The sequence below is a fragment of the Balaenoptera acutorostrata genome, chromosome 12 (assembly GCF_949987535.1).
Source record: "Balaenoptera acutorostrata chromosome 12, mBalAcu1.1, whole genome shotgun sequence".
NCBI lineage: Eukaryota > Metazoa > Chordata > Mammalia > Artiodactyla > Balaenopteridae > Balaenoptera > Balaenoptera acutorostrata.
The window spans coordinates 38,127,175-38,151,217 of record NC_080075.1 but is presented as its reverse complement, the minus strand read 5'-3'; the positions used below and the strand labels follow the sequence as shown (position 1 = coordinate 38,151,217).

The following is a 24,043-nucleotide window of genomic DNA, read 5'->3' as shown; positions in this document are numbered from 1 at the left end:
AAACAACACAACCACTTCCTCTTTCTCTGACCTTCTCAGTTTAATTACTTCCTGTGATTTCTTCTAGGGCTGAGTGTGCCTGCTTCCCAGGGCGGCTGGCTTTCCATAGGAGCCTGATTTGTCTGGAAGGTGCAGAATGCCAGCTGACAGACATTACACACAAAGCGCTGGGACTTCCCATTTCTCTTTTAATGATGGATCTCTTGGGCCGCCTGGCATTCACCAAGAACTTTTTTTAAGCCATAAGAAGAAGAAAAAATTCTTCCAGCACCTTCACATCTGAAATCAAGCTATACCTCAAAGCTGGAAGTCCTGCCAAGGATGGGGAAGGGCAGGCCCTTGATAATATCTCGCTGCCACACCTTCTTGTCCAATGATCTTCTTCAATAGCTTCCAAATGCCAAGTATGTGAGGTCACCTTTGAAGACACAAACCTGGCAGCTGGGAGCTCACCATCATCACAGCCACAGACAGGCTCTTGCTACTCAAAGGTCCCTGGATCTCCAGTACCAGTAGCATCGGGAAGTTTGTTTAAAATGCAGAATCTCTGGCCTTACTGAATCAGAATCCTCATTTTAGAAGAGTCCCAGGTGATTCCTATGCACATTCAAGTTTAATCCTCCTCTCAAAACAGCTAGGCTAAAAAGCAGGTCCAGGAGAATAGTGTGCTTTGTTAGCCATCCTGGTCACACACACTCCATCAAGGGCAAGGTGGCTGGTTCTCTTTCCAAAAGAGGTCTCCGTGGAACTGCTCTTTGTGTCAGTACAGAAAAGGCCACCTCAGTGGGCACTGGTGCCCTACTCCACAGAGCTGAACAGGAATGCAAGGAAGAAATGTCATCTCATAGTTCCGAGGCATTTCCAGGATTCTAAACGAGTTCTAATCTCATTCGCTCAACGGTAATATAAATCAAGCTGTACATGCGATAGTTGCTTTGCAAAAACTGAGGCTCTGTGAGGTCATGACACGTAATGTTGTTCTACAGACATGGGATCTGAAGTCAAAGACTGTGGGTAAAAATAACAAATCCTGCTCTGTGACCTCAGACCAGATACTTAAACCTGGCTGAATCTTCTTTGCCTGCAGCTGTGGACCCTTTTGGTTCTTGGACATAGTCCAGCCACGTGTGAGTGCGTGAGTTTATGTACACACAACACACGAGCGCACACACACTTCCCCTAAAAATGACTCGAAGAACTTGTTAGGGGATTCTAGGAAGGGCATGTAGCTCCTCTAATGTTCTGGAGGAAGAGTTCCCTCCAACCCAAATCTGGGAATCCCGATGCTTGCAGCTCGAGGGGGAACCCTGCAGAGGAAGAGGAAGAGGAGGGGAAACACTGCCAGAGGGCAGCCGGTCAGTCCATGATCCAGACGACACTGGCCTCACACCCCTAAGGCACATGGAAGTGCCTAGCACGCTGGAACGTAAGCTCCCCGAGGGCAGAGGGTGCTTCTGAGTCACAGCTCAGGTCCTGCCTGGCAGGTAAGGTGTCTGGAACACTGGGTGCAGTAAGTGAACGGCACTGCACAGCTAGTCGCTCCCTTTCCTCCAGCCTCACCCCCACTGCTATCTATTTTAGCCAGTAAATAATTTATACATGGCTTTGCAATTAGGATCCAAGTATGCTCTAAAGTCAGGTTCTTTAGATTCAGAGAATACTACACTCCAAATGGACACCTGTAATCTGGCAAATCTACTAATTTTCCTTAGTGGAAAAGACATCTAAGAACGGATGGTATGGGCCTCAAAGCTGGTTTGCAAACAGCAAACTCCTCCTCTGAAACCTGTTCACCCCCAGATTAGTGAGAAGGCCACCATTAAGCCTTCAGGGCCAGAAGTAACACTGAGGCAGGGCACACCATCCTAGCACAGCAGACTTGTTTTGGAATTTGAAGCATGAGAAAAATCCCAGATATCATTTAAACTATTAAGCAAAGGAGAGAAATTTAATGACTATGTTAAGACTATATTCACTCTTATCCAGCTTCAAAAGGTCTGTAAAAATGAGTAAAATTATTGGGATGCTGATGATTAAATTAAACCTCGGGTCCAGCATCCACTTTATTCCTTGGCTGGAAATATAAAACGCGAACACCAACGTGGCACGCGAGTAGACAAAACAAGCCATAAGCCAGCTTACTCCTGAGAGAACTCTCAGCCTCACCCATTTCCACCAAGCCTATTGACTCTTGTTTTAGAGACAATTTGAACGCTGTTGGTAATATGATTTCTAGACCACAGACAGGGATGGCAAGAGAGTCCACTATATGCTACTATAGGTAAGTACACTGACTGTAAGAGTCAGTAGAGGGAAGAGGCAGAGTGTGACCCCAAAGCCCATGTTTCTTCCACTACCATCATGACAACCTGCCCCTCGAAGTAGTTCTGAAAAAAACAAAAACAAACAAACAACAAAACTCAAAGTCTTTTTGGATGTGGGTACAATGTGAATTGTCATTTAATTTTTTATATAAAGTAAAACTATTTTTCAATTAATGAACATTTATGTTAACCAATCAATAAATGTTTGCAGAAAGCCTACTATGGGCTCAGCACTCTGCCAGGCTATGGGTATACAGGTCAATAAGCTATTATTCCCACACAGGGAAGGGCAGATGGGCCAAGCTTCTGGGTGCATTCTCAGTTAGGGTGGGATGCAAATATTACAAAATAAACAGTGCTTATCTGAAAAATCAATACGGGAGGCCAGAGCCAAAGCAATGAGAAAAAGAAATAAGAGGAATAAACAATGAAAATGAAACACAAAGATGAACTAAGAAAGACAATTTAAAAAACTTAGCCTGAGGGGCTTCTCTGGTGGCACAGTGGTAAGAATCCGCCTGCCAATGCAGGGGACACGGGTTCGAGCCCTGGTCCAGGAAGATCCCACATGCCGCGGAGCAACTAAGCCCGTGCGCCACAACTACTGAGCCCGCGCTCTAGAGCCCACGTGCCACAACAACTGAGCCCGCGAGCCACCACTACTGAAGCCTGCATGCCTAGAGCCCGTGCTCCGCAACAAGAGAAGCCACCGCAATGAGAAGCCCGCGCACCACAACGAAGAGTGGCCCCCGCTCGCCGCAGTTAGAGAAAGCCCGTGCGCAGCAACGAAGACCCAACGCAGCCAAAAATAATAAATAATAAAAAAACAAATAAAAATAAAAAACTTAGCCTAATTAAGTTTTAAGCGTTTATGAATGACCACAGGGAATAAATCTAAGAATGGAAACAACGAGATTTGAAAAATCTTTATTTCAGTACAAAGAGGAGGAGCCAAAGCCATACACTTTGAAGCTGCCCGTGTTGTTTAAATCTCTTCACTCACAACTGCTAAATGCCAGGGTGAAGTCAAAATCCATTTCTCCTTGGTGCAAGTCAACACAGAAATTCTGTTTTCAAGTAAATCTTCAACTACCCTTTGAAAGTAGCATAAATAACATAAACAGGATTTGCTCTCATTTGTGCTATATGCCCCCTGTGAACATATTGTTGACAAAGATTACCTGAGAAGTGAGTAGTTACAAAACAGTTGGTTCTTAATTTAGTCAACTCCTATGCCAGTTAACATCAAATATTTTACTAAGATCCAGGCCTGACTTCCTTTCCCTGACAGGGAACACCAAGCTGTGGTAACAATCTTCCATGTCTACTAGGGCAAGCACACAGAAAACACATTTCACAGAGCACGGTGTGCACCAGTGCAAAACATTCCTTCTACTCCAGTGACTAAAAGCCCTAGACAATGCCTTAAAAAATCATCAGTGTTCTAGCCTTAAATATTGCTCAAAAAGAAACATTTACAAGAACAGTTAATGAGTTTATCAATATGACTGGGTCTTTAAAAAAAAAAAAAATCAGCCCAATTTACTTAAGAGAAAACAAGCCAAAACTGAACACAAAAACTTCCTGCTCTGCCTCTATTATCATCTTGTTCAGTTTCTGAGGATTTTGCTGTTAGATTGTGTTTTTGTGTTCATCCCCATAATATAGGAACTCTGCCAACAGTGGAGTTCATCAGCACAGCTGTCTCCGACTTCCAAGTGTTAAGACCCATCAGAACCCTATAGCTACTGCAAATTGTTAATACTGTGATTTCTGCAGAGATTCTCCTGCACAGGCAGAAACACAAGCCCTGGCTTATTGCGTTTAAGATGTTCTACTTGCCAGTTCTCACAATAGTGATTGGAATCAAAACGGTTTTGAGCTGTCAATCACAGATCACCACCACCAGATAGTTCTGTACCCAATTTCCACAAGACATGCCAGGGGCTTCAGGTGAACACGGAGTTTCTCAGAAAGAGGCTTATACGCAACCTAAGTTAACCAAATATGACAACTGTTATTATTGCATTAGTCAGCAGGGACAAAACAGCATTTTAAAATAATCAAATCCATTTTTTAATTTAATAGATCCTTATTAAAAGCAACCACAATGTGCCCAATGGTATTGGGACAACAGTTAGAAAACTAGGCAGTTAAGAGGTAACCCTAAATCCCAAAAGCTCATGTTCTGGGACAGAATCTAGCTGGGTATAAGTCCAACTCTAAATGGTGATAACTGTCATACAGTGTGGGAGGGAAATGCTATAAAGAGCCCACGGTTTTGACTTAGGGAGTCGGGATGGGGAAAGTCTAGGAGGACCTCATAAGAGGAATGACTCAGAGCTGGCTGGCGGGGGGAATGAGCAGAATTTCACTTGTTGGAGAAGGAAAGGAAGAAAGATGACTCTGGAATAAACAGCACAAGCAAGGAGATCGTTGAGCAGAATAGTATTGGTACTGATACTGATCCACTTTTTATACATGTTTTTGGTTAAAGGGACTGGAAAAAAGGTAGCATTTGTTAAGATCCCTGTGGAAACAAACCCAGCAGATGGAGGTTAGTCCAGGCCCACCACCTAACAAGACATACAGCCTTGCAGTAGGCACTTAACTTTATACAATGACAATGTCTTTATACAGTGACCATGTCCTGGCTTATAAGCTTGTTAAGGTCTTTCCAAGTTTTTTGTTTTGTTTTGCTTTCAAGATTTTCTGAGGAAGAGACCAAGATTCCAATTCTGCATAATCAACTCTGTTTTCAACATTTAAGGATTCTATTCAGGTAGAGTAGAAACACACCCCCTTTTTATAAGGCTAATGCATAGAGAATAGATCAATACTTGTAACGAGTCTTAATTACCACAACTCTTATTTCAATGACTGTAGAGCGAACATTCCAGTAATAATCAACTCTGAATTCACACTCCTCCCATTATCTTAAGGTGTATCACAGAATGCTCAAGCCCAAGTTTATTTAAATTCACTTTAATTCAGTATGTGCTTCATAACATTTTCAGGGAAGATAAGGGAAATGAAAAAAATTATGGCAATGACAGACTGTCACCAATTCAGAAGAATCAGGGACAGCGTGACTGTCAGAAACAGTGTGAGCTCTGAAGTCAGAATGACTAAGGCTGACCACCCTCTCCCCTTCTGAGACAGTACCTCATGGTGCTTTAAAAACACAGTCCTTCCTGAGCCAGCCTGCTGGGGTTACTTAACCTCTCTGGGCCTTGATTTCCTCACCTATAAATGGAGGTAATAAAACCATCTACTGCATAGAATTGTTGAGAAGACTAAATGAGTAAAGTGCTATAAAAGATATTTGCTCTCTTCAGCTTCCTCATCAGTTAAATGGGGTAACACCTCCTTCACACAGTTATTTGAAAGTGAGCCTGTCAGAAACCTATCTCAGTGCCCAGCACAGAGCCGACACCAGACACCTGTGTTATTCCTAGTGTGGGCTGCAAGCTTTACACAGGCTGGCTCATTTAATTCCCATGGCAACTCCACGAAATCAGTAATATTTATTCCCATTTTATTCACTCAGATAAAAGCAAAGTGGGATACATTAAGTAACTTGCCTTAGATCAGAAAGTGACCAAATGGCTAAGCCTTGAGCCATAAGTATGTTACAAATGCATTTAAAGCGGGATCTTCAGCCCTTGGCTGAACTAACCAGTTAGAAAGACATTTTTCAGTCAGTTGAGACTGAGAGTTAAAGACATCAGGGAATTATTCTTAATTTTGTAAAGTGTGATCATGGTATTGTGGTTTCATGGGATAGTATGCTCGTCTTTTGGAAAGTAAGCTCAAGTAATTGGATATGAGAGTTCTAATGTCTAATTTCTTTGAAATGGTTCAGCAAAAATATTAAAGCCTTTTTTTTAAAAAAATGGGAAATCTTCCAACATTAGGGAAAATATGAGTGAGGGCAGAGCTACAAATCCATTCTCAGCAAGATGTGTGTTGCAGAGAAGAGTTCATGAACAAAATAGAAAGCTGAATGGTAGCCAGGTGTCTCCTGAGTTACAGCTGCTTGAGAAGGGTTTCTTCATTTTGTCTGCAAATTTCCAAATCATTTATAACCATGATAAAATGATTTAAGAATACAGACGGAATACATATGATTTTTAAAAAAATTTTCCACTCCCTGTATACAAAAGACCACTTTCAATAATTTATTGATGCTGTTTAATTTTTCATTTATTAAAAAAAGATCTGTGGAGTTGTAAATCTTAACATGCATTTCTATCTGGAGTGGGATCAAAAGAGGATCAGGGTATTTTCTATATGGAAGCTGTTGTTTAGGACCATCAGCGAAAAGAGCATTCCTGAATTTATGAGCATATATTTATTAGAGAGCAGTTTTACTTTTTTCTTTTCTTTTCTTTGTTGGCCGCGCTGCACGGCTTGCAGGATCTTAGTTCCCCCACCAGAGACTGAACCCGGGCCACAGCAGTGAAAGTACAGAGTCCTAACAACTGGACTGCCAGGGAATTCCCTAGGGAGGAGTTTTAAATTGACATGGAAAAGAACATTAGAAGACAAAACTTATTATTTTTTAAAAATTAAGCATGATTTTACCAGTTGCAAGACTGAGTTATTGTATTCTGATGCTAAATGTAACGTATTTAAACACCTGTATTGTGTAATAAAAACCTTAAATATATGCGGACTATCAGGAAAATCTATTTTACCTAAGGCACAAATATATCTCTCAAGTCTCCAGTTTGATGTCACTTCCTTATAAGTAACACACCTTGTCTACTTCCGAAAGATTATCTGAGTGGCCTCAAACATAAAACCATCAGAAAATAGGAAACTGTAATGAATATAGAGGAGCAGTAAATAAATCTAGCGAAAACCTAAGCTAATATGGCTACCATAATCAAGCAAAAATTTTAGCTGAGCTTCCAGAAAGTGGTAGCAAAAACAAAAACAAAAAACAAAAAAGCAATCACAGCTAGCTCTGTAACTCAGAGAGAAACCTTCTTCCAGGCACCAGCATTTAAAAGGAATTTTTCAGAGGGATCATTACATAAGAACGTTGAACAATATAATGGACAGAGTCCACAAATGGCAGTTTACAGCCCAAACAGCCCGTTTTCTTACCAGGCATTTCTTGTCTCATGACAAGGTCATTACATTAAAAGAAATCCTGAGAAGGCCGTTTCTGCAGTGGGCTAAGGTGCTACAGCTTTCTGATTCTCTAACTGAAACCAGAACCTGTCCTCAAATATCCATTGTCTCAGTTGGGCTTCTGACAGCAGTGGGGGCAGCCGGTTCCATGCTGAACTGCTCAGAAAGCCTGGAAGAGAGAGATTTATTTCTTGCTGGTGATTCCACCTGAAATCCCTTTGCTTTGGATACCAGGTGGGGTAGGATGTAAAGGCGACCTGCTGCCCTGAAAAGGGAGCGGCCAGGCCAGTATCCCCAAGGGATGGAGCCAAGGAACCCAATCTAGGGTGGTGAACCAATCTCCAACAAGCCCAGAGCATGGCAACCGTCCCTCCCTGCTACTACCGCTAGCTGTGTGTGCAGGGACAAACAAGGACCCATAAAAATACCTGTTTATTAGTCAAGTCCAAAAAGGGGCAAGGCGCAGCAGCATATTGCTCCCCCTGCCCCATATTTCAGCCCTAGAAGGGCAACATTTTACGATTTCAAGATACAGTCTATGAAGGCAAAGCAAAAGGTCTAAAATAGAAAGGCCAGCAGACGTGGTGGGGCAGCGGACACGCACACCAGGCGGGATCGTCTCCAGCTACGGACGCGTGTCCAGCAGACCAGGAGTTACTGCAGTCAAAGCTCCCTGGGGACCCACAGAAAGGAAATTCCCTTTCCCAAACACCAACCCTCCCAACACCCCCTCCCGCCCAGACTGGTGACAGCAGACACCAAAGGATAAAGGGGCATTAAAAAAAAAAAAAAGTGAGTAGATTCTTAGAGCACAGCATTCTGTCACCTGCTGCATAGCCCTCAACGCCGGCCAGCCCTGAGTCACTTCCCCTCTCTGCCCCGGGTCTCAACGCTCGCGGGGGCAAAAGACCCGGGGCCTCGGGCGGGGGCTACCCGCAGCCCCCACGCCCCTGCACACACGCGCGGGGCCTCCCTCCAGGCAAGTCCCGGCGGCTGCAGACCCGCTCTCTGCGCCCCAGCCAAAGAGCCCCAGCCGGCGCCGCCACTACCTTGGCTAATGGCAGCTCTGAATGAAAGGAGCCGAGGCAGGCTCCGGATTTATGAATGTGCAGGGGAGGAGGGGAGGGATATCATGTGACAATAAAGGAGACCGTCTTATTCACAAAAAAAAAAAAAAAAAAAGTGGCTGGCGGCGGGCACAGCCACTGAGCAGAGGCGGCCGCCGCGGTGCGGTGACCGCTTGGACCCGAAGCCGACGACCTCAGGCACGGGGCCGGGCGGCCCTGATTCTATTGCACCCACGATCGGAAACGCCTCGGGCGCGGGTGGGAGAAAGCCAAACCGGACTCGGCGACCGTGGAGCCGGAGGGAGCTGCACCTTGGCCCGGGGCTGGAGAAAGACATGGGTCCCGCGGGAGGCGGCGTGTCCGCCGGAGAGACCCTCCAGCGAAGCGCCCCGAGCATTGTTCCCCTCGGGCCCGCGGGCCGGGCACGCACGCGTGTGCACGCGCACACGCACAGATAAACACACACACACAGATACATACACACACGTGTCCGCAGCGCGCTGCCCCGCACGCTCCCGCCCGCCCCCGCCGCACGACCTCTGATCCGCCCAGCGAGCAGCCCAGACCCCGCGGGACGCCTGTGCTGGGCCCGCCGGCGCGTGCACACACACTCACACGCGCCGCGGGACCCCTGGGCGGCTCCAGCACGCCGGCCCGCGCGGGGACCCGGGCGCACGCAGACCCCCGCGCAGCCCGCGCCCAGTCCTCCCTGTGCTCCGCCGTGTTTTTTATGAATGAAAATGTGGTATGCAAATGAGAGCGATTCAGGAAAACGACATGGCGGAGCCTCGGCCCCAGTGGGCTCCCGAAGGGACCGCGGGGCGAGCGGCGGTTGCGAGAGCCACAAAGTCACCGTGTAAAAACCCACCGACCCCGGGAAGCCGGAGCGGGGGGGTGTCAGGTCTTCCGCTCCCGCCGCCGAGGATCTCGGCGGGAGGGGTGTTTGTGAGTCCCCGGACAGGGAATGGGGACCGCCCCGAGGTCACCCGCGCGCCCTTGGTCCCCGCAGCGGCCACCAGCCCGCCGATCCAAGGCGCGCCCCCGCTGGCCCGCAGCAGTTTTCGCCCCCTCCTCACTTCAACAAGCGGGAAATCTCGCGTCCCAAACCCCACAGGCCAGCGAGTCGCTGCACCCCACGCCAAGTTCACCCAACCAGCGTCCCCGCCCGCGTCCTCAGCCCCGGCCCCCACGCTGCCCCCGCGGGGCAGCCTCGTCCCACCCCGCGGCCAAACTTACTCGTCCGGGTGTGTTTCTTCGGTCATTTTCCTGTTCACCTAGACGCCTGTCCCGCGGCGGGCAGCTTTGCTCCCTTCATCTTCCTGTCTGGTTACCCCCCTTCTTCACATCTCCGGAGATCGCCTGATTTGGTTGGGGGGAGCTGCTAGAGATGAAGGGGACGCCGCAGAAGGCAGAAGGGGAAGCAGGGCGACCGGAGCGCGGGGTGAGGTCTGGGGGAAGGGGTGCACAGGCAAGCTTCGGGGGGGAGTGAGCGCCGCAGCGCCGAGGGGCGAGGCGGCCGGGGGCTCCGGGGGCTCGGGGGCGGGCGGAGAGGAGAGATTTGGGCAGGGTACAGCGATGGGGGAGAGGAGAAGAAAAACAAGCGCGCCGTGGAGCGGCGGGGACCGCTGAGAGCAGGAGGAGAGGGCCGGCCGCGGGTGGGGGCTTGGTCCGGGGTTGCCCCCGGAGAACCGGGCCAATCACGGTTCTGGGGAGCGCTCGGCGGTCGGGGGAGGTGCGCCTGGAAGGCGGTGCAGGGCGCCCGGTCCGAGCCCCATCTCTCGACTCCGCCGATTTACTCCATATTGGATTCTCACCGCCGCCAACAGGAGGAGGAAGTAGGGCGGAAGCGATGACGTCTTCCCAGCGGCCAGAGGTGGTGGAGTGCAAAAAGCTTCCTACTTGCGACCGAAAAAAAAAAAGGAGAAAAAAAAAAACAACTTTGTTCCGTCTACTGAGCATGCCCGGCTTCCTTTCCCCACCCCCTCCCCCACCTCCCTTCTGGCTTCCACTCCCGGAGGAGCCCCGGAGCGGAGTTACTTGCGCCGCGTCTAACTCCGGATCCTCCTTCGTTAGCGCTCCGGGTTTTAAGATGCCCGAGAGGAGCGAGGAGGCGGCAGCCGCAGACTCGCACACATCTGGCTCCCGGTTGGTTCACTCCCTCCTTCCAAACCCCTGGATTAAAAATCGGAGGACCGGGGGGGCGGGGGGGGGGGGGGGTGGGGAGGGGGAAGACGCGGAGCTCAGAGGAGGGCCGGAGGAGTGCTCGCGATCAGAAGACCAGCTATCCCCGACCGTGGGGCGGGAGGGTGGGGGACGGCACAGGTGCCTTTGCCAAGATTCTGAATGTCAGAGGCTTTTCAGTTTCACGTGAATCTTATGATCTTTTTTTTTTCTTAGTAGGGGAATGGGCAATTTTAAGGAAACATTATTTGTACATTGAAAAAAAATCCAACACAACCCAGAAACGTTTGCATTCCAGTAGAAATGAAAGACTTTCCCAGGTTAAAAGGTAAACCCAAATATGTTTTTGAAATTATTCAGTAAATCTCTGTCAAGTTGGTGGAGGATGGCCCTTGTCCCATGCCCCTGAACGCCACAACTCCTGGCCCATAGGTTGCCGGCTGCATGGGCTTTGGCACAGTGAGATGGGGAGATGGAGAGCTCCTCGAGCCCAGCTCCCCCTCCACCTCCCCTTTGTTTTTTTTTTTTAATTAATTAATTAATTAATTAATTATTTTTGGCTGTGTTGGGTCGTTTCTGTGCGAGGGCTTTCTCCAGTTGTGGCGAGTGGGGGCCACTCTTCATCGCGGTGCGCGGGCCTTTCACTATCGCGGCCTCTCTTGTTGCGGAGCACAGGCTCCAGATGCGCAGGCTCAGTAGTTGTGGCTCACGGGCTTGGTTGCTCCGCGGCATGTGGGATCTTCCCAGACCAGGGCTCGAACCCGTGTCCCCTGCATTGGCAGGCAGATTCTTAACCACTGTGCCACCAGGGAAGCCCCTCCCCTTTGTTTTTAAATTATTTTTCCTGCCTTGGCCTGGGACCATGGGCCTGGATGTGTCTGCACTTTCTAAAACAGCACTGTCTAGGCAATGGGCAGGCAACCTAAACAACTGTAACAGGATCTTTGCTTGGCTTGATGCTCTGCTGTTGCAGTCTTGAAATTCTTTATGGTGTTTGAACAAGGGCTTCACGTTGTTACTCTGCAGTGGGTCCCACAAATTCCATAGCTATTGGATATTTCCTTCTGGGGTCTTGCTAGGGAGCAAGAGATGCAGTCTCTGCCCCTTCTTGATCTCCCAGTGCAGTACTTTTCTATCCTCCTGAATGTGCCAAGACACTACACAGAGATTTTTAACTTAATAGCAACCACTGAACAAATTAAGAGAAGATTATATGCCTCAAATGTAGTATACCTAAAGTGTACATGTATGCATTTGGACAGCCACAAGTACTCCGAAGATAGAATTTCACCTTGAGTGAAGGAAAAGCTAGTGGTTTACCCTAGGCTTCGTGTTTACGATAACCATGATCTTTGTGGACATGGATTGGGTTCCACCCGCCCTTGATGCTGAGTGCTGGTGTGTGGTGGTGAAAAGGGCACTAGACAGGGGAGGAACACCTGGGCTCTGGTTTTCTCCTAGCAGCACTGAGACCCTGAGTGAGGTTTTTAGCAATTCTTCAGTTTCTTTTTTTTTTTTTTTTTTTAAAGAGATTGGAGTTTATTTATTTATTTATTTTGGCTGTGTTGGGTCTTCGTTTCTGTGCGAGGGCTTTCTCTAGTTGTGGGAAGCGGGGGCCATTCGTCATCGCGGTGCGCGGGCCTCTCACTGTCGCGGCCTCTCTTGTTGCGGAGCACAGGCTCCAGACGCGCAGGCTCAGTAGCCGTGGCTCGCGGGCCTAGTTGCTCCGCGGCATGTGGGATCTTCCCAGACCAGGGCTCGAACCCGTGTCCCCTGCATTGGCAGGCAGATTCTCAACCACTGCGCCACCAGGGAAGCCCTCTTCAGTTTCTTTATAAAACAAAGATAACAAGGCCACGCTTGTCCTTCTGTTTTTGAGGCCGTTGAGGGTCTATGAGAAAGCACTGAACAAAGCAAGACCTCGTTGTTGTCTAAATTCCCATAAAGCTAAGGCATCTACCCAGTTCTCACCTTTGTCCATTGTTGCTTTTCTCAACAATGTTTGAAAGAGTTCCCACTCATTCATTCCTGAACTTCCAGGAACATGGACATTTGTCCATGTCAAAATTATCCACCCAATGGGCATCTCTTCGGCGCCACCCTCCAGTTTCAGAGTACTCAAATGGCAAGGTGGCAGGTGAGGTGATTATTAATTTCTGCAGGTAGGCAAGCTGATTCTGTGTTATCACAACTCATTCATCCAGCTCCCTGCTAATAGCAGTGAATGACTGGCCCAACCCAGGGACCAGGCAGCCGGAGGAGCAAAAGAAAACATTCCAAGGTCCAGGAGTCACCAGGTCCCAAATTGGTTGTCCTGCTGCCAGACTCCAGCAGGTCCTTAAGTCCTCTGAGCCTCAGGTTCAGTGTCTGTAGTGTGAGGATAATTCCCACAACATAGAGTCACTGGGAGGATTAAATGGCTATAAAGTGAAGGCACTGTGTTAAGCACTCTGCAAATAGGAGATTAATGGCAACCATTTCTTCCCTCTAGCCAGTGGATTACCAAATGCTCCCCCCACCACTCCTGGTCCTCTATGTTCCTCTAAAGAAAACCTTGCAATTCTCTTCTGCCTTCTTCATTACCCAAAAGGGGCCTTTTGATGAAAATGTTCCTAGCAGGTCACCTCTTGGTCCCCCCATCAATTGCTAACTGTGACTCCGGCAGCTCCAAAAATAAATGGCGGTAGTGGGCGAATAACTTCGATGTTTTTTGATCTGACTATCAGAGTGTTATCAAAGTCTACTGGATTGTTTCCAGAATAGGGGGTATCACGGATTCAGGGCTTTAATTTAATGACATTGCTGAAAGAGCTAAATACCCGCAACCCGGTCTCTCCCACACAACCAGCGAAACCAGGGGCAGGCAAATCAAACCAAGGGTGTCTCGTACAGCGTCAAAAGTAATATTGATCTGCTCACAACTTCACGCTAACCCAGCGGAGCCCCCAGCAGGACCCCCACCTACCCGCCTCTCAACCGGAGTCCGGGGCCGGGGAGCACCCCCTCCCGAATCCTCCTCGCCAGCCGCCTGGAAAGCCTGGAGCCCGGAACCGGAGAGACCCTCGGCGGCCGCCGGACGGGCATGCTCACTAGACCCGCAGGTCTCCTTTAAGTCGGAAGCCGGCCGCGGCCCCCGCCCCCTCCCTCCCCGCAAGGGCGCGGGGAGAAGCGGACATTTTCTCCTTTTCAGCAATCTGCTCTTTCTTGTCCTTCGCCCCCGCTCTGCGTCCTCCCACTTCTCGCCCGTCGGGGTCCGGTAGGGCGGGGAGTGTAGATCTCCCCGGGGTGGGCTGGTGATAATCAGTCCCCTTCCCCTCCCGGGGGTGTGGGGGCGTGGGATAGGGGGTGATTGGGGGAGGACTCCACTGTGCCCTAAGGTTTGTGCTGCCCGGCCGCGGCCCGCAGGAGCCCCCCTACTGCCGCGGCGCCCCCCGCTCCCCGCCCCGCGAGGCGGGCGCAGCTGCGTCCCGCCTGTCCTCACCTCACCCCCATTCTGCCCCTTAGGTATTTCTCAATGACCGGCGCTCGGAGGACACTTCCGACCCGGGAGGGAGCGGGTAGCATTAGCTCCCGCTTTATCAGTTCCTTCCGGCCTGCTGGGAGCCCAGCCCTGCGCTCAGTTTGGCCGCGCCCGGGTGCTTTTATTATTGTTTAAATAAGCAGTCGTGTGTGCCAGGGTGTGCCAAGCGACTTTGCAGCCTGGCTGCCTCCCCCCAGACCCGCCGGCCGGAATGGAAACCCAAGCTCTCTCGTAATGAAGGGGATGATGCAAACTTAGAAACTGACCCGGCACCCGGGAATGGTGCCCCACCCCCACCCTTGGCGCGCGGCGTCCCAGTCCGGGCATGAATGGCTGGAACCCGATTGCATAATCGGCGCGGTATATATAGCCGGCGGGCAGGCTGCTGACGCGCTCCTGCGTCCTGTTATCGTGAATACTTCACCGCCGATGGCGTTGGCTCCCGGGTCATTTTCCCTTTCAGCTGTAAGGCTGGGATTTGAAATAGCAGAGATGAAAGGCTCTTGTCCCTGCCTCCCTCCTCCCTTGAGTTCATGTATTATGAATGAAACCTCGCGGCTTCCTGAAATCCCTACTTCAGGTAGGAGAGAGGCTCAAAGTCAAGGGTCAAGGCAGCGGTCCACCGAACCTCGTGTGTGTGTGTGTGTGTGTGTGTGTGTGTGTGTGTGCGCGCGCGCTCGCATCCGGGAGGGAGAGAGAGCAAGAGGTGATTGACAGGACTGGGCAACCTTCTCGTTGAGAAAACGTAACCGCTTAGGGTTTGCCCCTGGAGTTTCAGTTTACAACTCTACAGCCTCAGTTTATGAGTAGATTATGCAAAGGGTCTTTTCGGCTGTGGCTGCTCGCTCTCCCTCAGAAGGCCTCGCTTCTGTAGAAGTGCTGTTTCATTCGGAGGAGCTGGTTCCCTTTCCCCTCGGAGGCAGCAAACATCCCCGACTGTAAAAGCCCTGGGGACATTTGAGGTCTGGGAGAAAAGCAGTGCAACGGGTGTTTAGCCATTCTCTTGTTCTAGAACTCTTCTTAGAAGCTTCAGCTATGTCCAAAGATGAGGAAGTATAAAAACTTATTCTTTCCAACTGTATTTCACAAATATGTGGTCATTTTAAAGACGACAGTATGCAGAGGGGTTTTTTACCCCTTCTCTTAAACACCAAGTTTCAACTTATTTTCTCAAAATAAAATGACTGGTTCTTCATAAATGCATTTCTGGCATGTGAAAGGCAGTGGTCTGGTCATTATTTTTCAAACTGGAGGCCCATTCCTCCAACCTGCATTTAAAGTGCCAGGTGCTTTGTGAGGCTATGGGGATACAGTGGTCAATGAACCTCCTGCCCTCTAGGGTTTCAGTCAGGTGGGGCAACAGTCCCGTAAAGAAAGCATTAGGACAATGGCATAACTGCTCTAAAACATGGGGTAAGCAGGAGAAAAAGCAGAGGTCAGGGAAAGGAAGGCTGCCCAGAGGAAGGGGTGTTTGAGCCAGATCTTGAAGGAAGGTGAGAGGGCGTAGAAAACTGACCCAAAGGCCCGAAGGTGTGACAGTGTGGGGAGCCAGGGTCACAGAGAGGCCGAGGAGAAGGGCAGGTCAGGGAGGCAGCAGAGACCATGCTAAAGGAGGTTAGACTCTCTTGAAGTCTTGGAACCTTTTGCATCAGGTTCACAGCTGAGCTTTGTCCAGTCCCAGCTCTTTGCAGGGGCCACTATAGTTATGCAAATATAAGGTAAGTGGGCCTCCATTGTTTGGGGGTTTGCAAACTGATAGCCCCTGGGTCAGATAAGGCCCCAGATAAATTTTGTTTTGCCTGCTTTTTTAAAGAAATCAAGCTAACAGTTTGAAATTAGAATATTTCACATAAAAATCAAGATTTTTAGCTCCTCCTGAAAAAACTCCAAAGATGTGGGGATGGTGAGTGCCAAATTCTTTCTTGGTAACAGTTGATTGCAACAGAGTGGTTGCTGCAGAGTCTGTCGGGCTTCTGGCTCCTGCAGGCATTTGAGTTTTTGACCTCAGACATAAAAGAATCCTTTATGACTGGATCACCGCCCCACTCTGAGACCCCAGGTAGGCAGAGCTTGGCACTAGGTACACAGCATTTTAAATGAGGAGCCTCTGGCCTCTTGGGAGGAAAGACACCAATCTTCAATCTCCTACCCCAAGACTCTCTATTATAAATTAGGCCAAACAAGGTGGTTTAGAATGGGCTCAGTCATAGCCCAGTGGCAGGGAAGCAACGAGGCCCCTAAAATAACAACGCTTATCCCCTGCTCAGGCTCTGTTTCTGGGGAATTCAACTTAAGATCTCTGCCAACAGGGCAGGTGAGGTTCAAGTGATCCACTGGAAAACTCCCCAAATGGGATCATGTTTGTACCCTAAATTTATGGAGCAGCTTATATAAGTTACATAACCATTTTAAGCAGGGAATGCTAGACTCAGACTTACATTATTAATAGATTACTCCAGGCATGGAGGATGGTTTGCAGGAAACAAAGCAAAGACTGGTTAGGGAGAAATTTTCTTCTTCCACGACAGAAATAACAATGCATGACAAAGCACAGTGGCATTGGCCATGGAGAGGGAAAACTAATTCCAAAGACACAGATGGGATGGAAATGACTTGGCTTTATGATCTATTAGATATGGAGACTAATGGAGAGGTCTGGGATAACTTCCAAGTTTTTGACTTGGGAAATTGGATGGATCTTAGTGCCTTTGACATGATTAGGGTAACAGGAGGAGGGCTTGATCACCAATAGACAGTTGCTACCACTCAACTCTGAGACCCACAAAATAGGTCAGGGATTGAGGGATACAGGGAGGCCAGAACATAGGAAAGCAGAACCTAGAGATGGAGATGGGACAGTTCCCTGAGGACATCAGTTGAGCAACTGGATTCAACCTTTCCTGAAGCTTGAGGATGATCTGGACTTTTTAGATCAAGTTGGGCTTCTGTCACTTATAGCCAAAAAAATTCTAACTACCAAAATAGAAAGCCATATTTAGGATAGTGAAAAAGATTGAGAGGAACTAAGGAATGGAACATAAGGGAATTTTAGAATGTATGTTTGCTGTTTGCAATTTAACATAGGGACATCTGGGGTCAGTGCCAGGGAATTTCACAGAGATTCTGATTTAATAGAACAAATTTCTCCCAGGAAGTTAGTCAACATTTTATGAGTTGTACCAACCTCTCTTTTTGGCCTTAGCATCCTATTGTCACCACCTTATTTCACATCTCCAGCTCCCTTCTCACTCTTAATATCATGCCTCATTTTTACTACCTTTATTCCCCAGCCCCTTTCTTCTGTAAAGCTCATAACTGAGAAAGGATGCTTGATAATATAAGAGAATATGAACTTTTAGAATTGGAAGAAAATTAAAGATCATATGTTTGTGGCAACCAAACATTTTACCCAAGCTTTTTGGAATGGGTAAAAGGAAAAGAGGAAAACAAAACTCAGTAAGATATGGTCCCTGTATCAGTTAGCTTTTGCTGTATAACAGACCACCACAAGGGACTTCCCTGGTGGTCCAGTGATAAAGACTCTGTGCTTCAACTGCAGGGGGCTCAGGTCTGATCCTTGGTCAAGGAACTAAGATCCCACATGCTGTGTGGCCAAAAAACAAACAAATAAACAAAAGAAAGCACAAAACTTTGTGGCTTAAAACAATAAACATTTTATTATCTCTCATGAGTGTCTGGTCTTTAGACCAGGTGACTGTTCTGGCCTCGGCCAGCTCAGCTGGGGCTGGATGATCTAGGATGGTCTCTTATGTATCTGGTGATTGGCAGGCTGACTGGTCTAGCCTGAGCTGGACTAGCTCATCTCTGCTCCATGTGATCTGTTATCTTCCAGGAGACCTGCCCAGATTAGATCACATGGCAGTGGTGGCGGGGTTCCCAGATCAGCAAGAGGGCAAACCCCAAAGTACATGCATTTTTCAAGCCTCTGCTTGCATCACATTTGTTTATACTATCTCATTAGCCAGAGAAGTCACACAGCCAACCCAGAGTCAAAAGTCAAGAAGCAGGGAATTAGACTCTCCTTCTTGACCAGAAGAGGAGCAGAGTCACATGGCAAGGGATGTACATCCAAGGATGAGAGGAATTTGTAACCATTTTTATAGTCTACTTCAAATTTCACAATTAGAGAAGGATATTTGTAATAATATACATTGATCACATATATAAGTGCCGTATATTTATTTATACAAATATATGATAAATATATTAGAAAATATACTCTAAGCATATATGTATATCATATATTTTAAGTATTATATATTTATATATAGGTATACTATTTATGTATATGAGTACTATTGATAGAATTAACTTCTGCCTTTACAGTCACTGATTTATGGCCAAAGTAACTAAAACTGCTTGATGTTTAATAGATTTGTTCATGCTATAAAACTCTTCTCAATAATTTAGTGAGTAAAGAAAGAGACCTTTCAAACTTATTATGCTTCCCCTTCTTTCTTAGCATGAAAATCCTGTCTCTGGTATGCCTTACTTCTTAAAATAGGTATATTCCTAAAGAGATCTAGGCAATTGAAATGTTTGTTAAAAAAACAAAGCACATATAAAAAACACTAGGAAAACTTAACTATTTAAGATCGCTATAGATGGAATAATTTGGAAAAGCAAATAATCATCCCTTAATTTGTTCATTATATTGACTCAGATTTTATATATCATTTTGGAATTAAAGCAAGGCTCACTTGTATGCTTTTTTGATGGTAGCAGAGGTGGTGCTTTTGATGGGGGAAATGATGGTGGAGATGTTGAGAAGCAGTGGTGAAGGTAATAGCAGGGATGGGGTGGAAGTGATGGTGTGGTGATAGTGGTGGAGGTGATTATGGTGATTATGGAAATAACGGTGGTGGAAAGATCTGAAATAGAAACTTTCAGTTTGCTGCAAGAGTTTCCCTGTGGTCCTCTCACCAGATCCCAGATATACAGACAGCTGGGCAAAGGCATTGAAGAAAGGACCAGAAAAACAGTAAGTCAGAGAAGAGAAGCAGATAAAACGTAGGATGAGACGCCCTGTAGGCCAGGCAATTTCCCATGATGCCAGGAGGGACAACCAAGTACTCTTCTTCCAGGCCTCAGTCGGGTATAACTTGCTTTGCTCCAGGGAGGTTTCTCTCCCCTCCCCTTAGTTGGGCTAGGTGCTCCTCCCATGTGTACCCTCTTCTTCTGTCCTAACGCTCTTTACACCTTTTGTAATTTGATATCTGCCTATCTATATTCCCTCCCAAGCTCACTGAGAGCAGAGACCACGTCTTTGTCTCTCTTACTGAATAGAGAGTCACTCTGACACATAGTGGGTACCCTGTAATACTTCCTGAGTAAATGAATGACAAGTCACCATGGTTTGCCTTCTCTCTTTCCCTCTAAAAGTGCATTTTGCTCCATGGCATCAGAGAAAGTGCCCTTCTGATGACTTCTTGTGTGTTGCTGGCCCAGCTTTCTGATTTCAGATACGGGCTGGGAAGGTCCCCAGTTGAACAGTAATATAAAATCATGGAGTACTAGAGTTCAAAGGACATTAAAGGACCACCTGTTTTAAGATGAGGAAACTGGGGACCAGATAAGCCAAGTGACTCCGTTAAGATGACACAGATAGTCAGGGTCACATCCAGAACCGTACCTCAGGAACTCAAAGTCCAAATTCCATAACTAACGTGCCTTTGTTGGAATAATACCAGATGCACCCTTGGCGCGTCTTTCTTTTTTTTTTTAAACAAACTTTGTTGTTTCTTTTTTATTTATTTATTTATTTATTTATGGCTGTGTTGGGTCTTCGTTTCTGTGTGAGGGCTTTCTCTAGTTGCAGCAAGTGGGGGCCACTCTTCATCGCGGTGCGCGGGCCTCTCATTATTGCGGCCTCTCTTGTTGCGGAGCACAGGCTCCAGACGCGCAGGCTCAGTAATTGTGGCTCACGGGCCTAGTTGCTCCGCGGCATGTGGGATCTTCCCAGACCAGGGCTCGAACCTGTGTCCCCTGCATTGGCAGGCAGATTCTCAACAACTGCGCCACCAGGGAAGCCCCGGCGCTTATTTCTAGTTACGGTGATAGGACGCACTGTTGTTTATCGATGTTGAAGCTCGTTCATGAAGGAGAAAATGAAGACTTGCTTTTGGCTTTCCAAAGACTACTAAGGCGGATATATATATATATACATATATATATGTGTATATATATATACACACATATATATATATACACATATATATATGTATATATATATATGTGTGTGTGTATATATATATATATATATATATATATATATATATATATATATATGTAGGCCACACCGCGGGCCTTGTGGGATCTTAGTTCCCTGACCAGGGATTGTACCCGGGCCGTGGCAGTGAAAGGTGAAAGCCTGGAATCCTAACCACTAGGCCATCAGGGAACTCCCAGGGAGCTATATGTTTTTTTCTTGCATTATGGCTCCCTTTAAATTCTACTGCACACCGCTGTTCTAGGGCAATGATGGTAAGCCCTTTCTCTAGTTCTTGGTTTAGTGGTGGCTATGGATTTTTCTTTTGACTGAGCATTGTTTTTTCCCTTGTTTTTCCTTACACTGAACTGTCACAGGGTGACCAATAAAATGCAAGGAGATGTCTGCTAGGGAAATACTGGAAAAAATTTGAATCCCTGAACAAAAGAGAGATATGGGGTGAGAGTGAGTGCTCCCCTCTCCCCCCGCCCCCCACCCCCGGCTCCTGCCCTCAGAAGTTCTTGTGTGAGACCGTGATGTTCAACACTACCAAGAGAAGAATGCCAAGAAAATCAAAGGAGAGCTGACTGAGAATCCTGGAATTGCTGAGCTACTGAGTCGACCAGACTTACAACCCACCTACCTCTGGACTTCAGGTTATGCGAAATAGTACATCTTTATTGTTTAAGCCCCTTTTTACCAGTGTCTTGTTAATTGCGGTCCAACTAAGTGATTCACAGTGTATTCATTCATTGTATGCACAGAACTCCCTGTTTTAAGGAAATCCCAGTGTTTCAACATCAGGTGTCTGGTTGGTTTGCCACTTGCAGAAGAGGACTAACCAACAGAGTTAACTCCTAGACACATCTCTTTGAGATGTCATCTGCTAACATTTGTAGGCTAAGAAATTTTTGTTGCTATTCATGTAACAACCAAACATTGACAATCTAAAAAACATAAAAACCTCTAGCTTATAAGCACACAGGTTGTATGCTTGTAACATGTGGTTAAAACTCAATGGTTTTTTTCCATTGCTATTTGTGATTATAAGAGTAAGCCCTGGGACTGCCCTGTTGGTCCAGTGGTTGAGACTCCGCGCTTCCACTGTGTGTGTGTTGGGGGGGTGGCATGGGTTTGATCCCTGGTCAGGGAACTAGGATCCCACATGCTGGGCAGTGTGGCCAGAAAAAAAAAAAAAAAAATTTAAAATGCAAAAAAGTATAGCAAGGAAAATAATATCCCAGTAATCCCACCTCCCAGGTATAACCCCTGATAATATTCTGAATGTGTATCTTTATAGACTTTTCCTCTATGTATAGTGTATATTTTACTAAAATATAGTGTATACTTTAATAAAAATAAGATCATACTAAACATACTCTTTTGTAGACTCTTTAAAAAGACCTCAGTAATAATATGCATGTGTTCAGAATCCTAAATGTCTCATACATGTTTTCCAGAAAGCAGCTAGGAGTTGATATCATTCTCTTTAGTCTTAATGTATACATGTATAGATGTAAAAATAGTTGGCAAAGAGTTGACAGCTGGCAAAATAGCTTCATATAAATTATTTTATTCTTCGAGCCCCCACTGTAACCCATCTAAACTAGTACCTTAGCATTTATAACAAATATTGAACCTATTTGAACTAGCCTTTTTTTACCAACTAAATCATAAATTCCTGGAGGGGATAGGGAAAGCAATGACCAAATTAACTAAGTTCTAAACACATATCTATATCAGAATGCATAGTGCATGCAAAGTACTCAGTACATGTTTATAGAATGAACAAAAATGCCTGTACTGTTTTTGTTTTGCAATTACAATAAATATTCTGTAGGCAAATATACATCGCTGTTTGCATTGAAATTCTCATTTTACACCAGTTAAGATGACACAATGATTAACATCACAAAAGAAACAAACATTGGACTTCCCTGGTGACACAGTGGTTAAGAATCCGCCTGCCAATGCAGGGGACACAGGTTTGATCCCTGGTCTGGGAAGAACTCACATGCTGCAGAGCAACTAAGCCTGGGCACCACAACTACTGAGCCCACACACCGCAACTACTGAAGCCCGCACGCTCTAGGGCCTGTGTGCTGCAACTACTGAGCTTGCATGCTACAACCACTGAAGCCCACGCGCAAAGAGCCGGTGCTCTGCAACAAGAGAAGCCACGGCAATGAGAAGCCCGCGCCCTGCAACAAAGAGTAGCCCCCGCCTGCTCGCCGCAGCTAGAGAAAGCATGCGCACAGCAACAAAGACCCAATGCAGCAAAAAAAATAATAAATAAAACAAAAATAATAATAATAATAAGAGTTGTTTTTAAAAGAGAAAAAAGAAACAAACATTACTTTATTATCACCAACATCATCTAAATCTTTTAATGGTCCAGACTTGAAGATTCTGCCTGAAGTCTGTCTTCTAGTTCTGGACTCGAATTTTAACCATTGATGTTTTACCCAACACCAGGCAGCTTAGAGTTGAGCAGAAAAGCCATCAGATACCCCAGTATATCAAGCCTGATATTTTTGGTTAGCAGATTTTTAAAAATTCAGGTTTAGTCATTTCTGACCAAATGTGTTCATTTTTATCTCAGTACTTGCTGTCCCATAGCTGTATAATCTCTACTTTCCTATTTCTTCTTCCTCATTTCCACTCCCTCCTAAACCTACCATAGCCTAGCTTTCGTCCTCACCACTTCACATAAGCTGCTCCGAGTTTAGGTCACTTTATCTGATTGCTAAATCTGACGATCTTCCTTCAATATTGATTTGTCACCTAACCCTGCTGACCACTTCCACCTTCTTGAAAATCCTCCTCCAGCAGCTTCCACAACCCCAACTTCTTGTTCCTCTTTACCTCTCTGTTTATTCATTTATTCAGTAAAAGATTTTACTGAGTACCTGTGTTAAGTGTTATTGTAAGAGTATGCAATATTGTTAATAACGCTGGCATCTACTGAGAGCATTCCAAGGGCCAGGCAATGTTTTTAAATTTTAAACACTTTACATATATGAACTCAATCTCACCAGAGCAGGGGCTAAAACCTTTTTCTAAACAATAAATATTTTCTTAAAGGTAAATAGTTTTGGCTCTGCAGGCCCTGTGATCTATGTCACAACCACTGATCTCAACCACAACGGCATGGCAGTGGCCACAGACAATACATAAATGAATGGGTGTGGCTATGCTCCCATAAAATTTTGTTTACAAAACAGGTGGCTCAATTTCGCACAAGGGCTACAGTTTGCCAACCCCTGCTCTAAAACCTAATATAAGTTCTGCTGTGGCAGGAATTTTTTTTCTGTTTTGATGTATAATAGATAGGAAATATTTGATGAATGAATACTCTCCTTCTAAGAGAGGAACTACATATTTTAATCTCCATTTTACAAATAAGGACACTGAAGCACTGAGGTTAAATAACTTGCCCAAAGTCACCAACTGGTATGTGACAAATCCAGGATCTGAACACACACAAGTCTGACGTCAGAGCCTGTGCTCTTAATCACCGGCTCCAGAGCCGTGGCGTGGAAGAGAAGGTCGGCAGCTATTCCCACGGGAGAGCAGAGAA

General features: G+C 46.5%; 1 protein-coding gene across 2 annotated transcripts in view; it reads right to left on the bottom strand.

Moving 5' to 3' along the window:
* Positions 1–13,831, bottom strand: part of SPRED2 (sprouty related EVH1 domain containing 2) — a 123,280-nt gene extending 109,449 nt beyond the window's left edge. Inside the window, exons 1-2 of one of the 2 annotated variants that reach the window (XM_057558074.1) lie at positions 13,680–13,831; positions 9,770–10,428 (exon numbers count right to left, since the gene is read on the bottom strand). In XM_057558074.1, the coding sequence (XP_057414057.1) occupies positions 9,770–9,795 (26 nt within the window). In that variant the 5' untranslated portion in view covers positions 9,796–10,428; positions 13,680–13,831. Of the gene's footprint in view, positions 1–9,769; positions 10,432–13,679 lie in introns of both variants that reach the window. The other variant, XM_057558075.1, reaches the window with a different exon arrangement.
* Between the last annotated feature and the right edge of the window lie 10,212 nt (positions 13,832–24,043).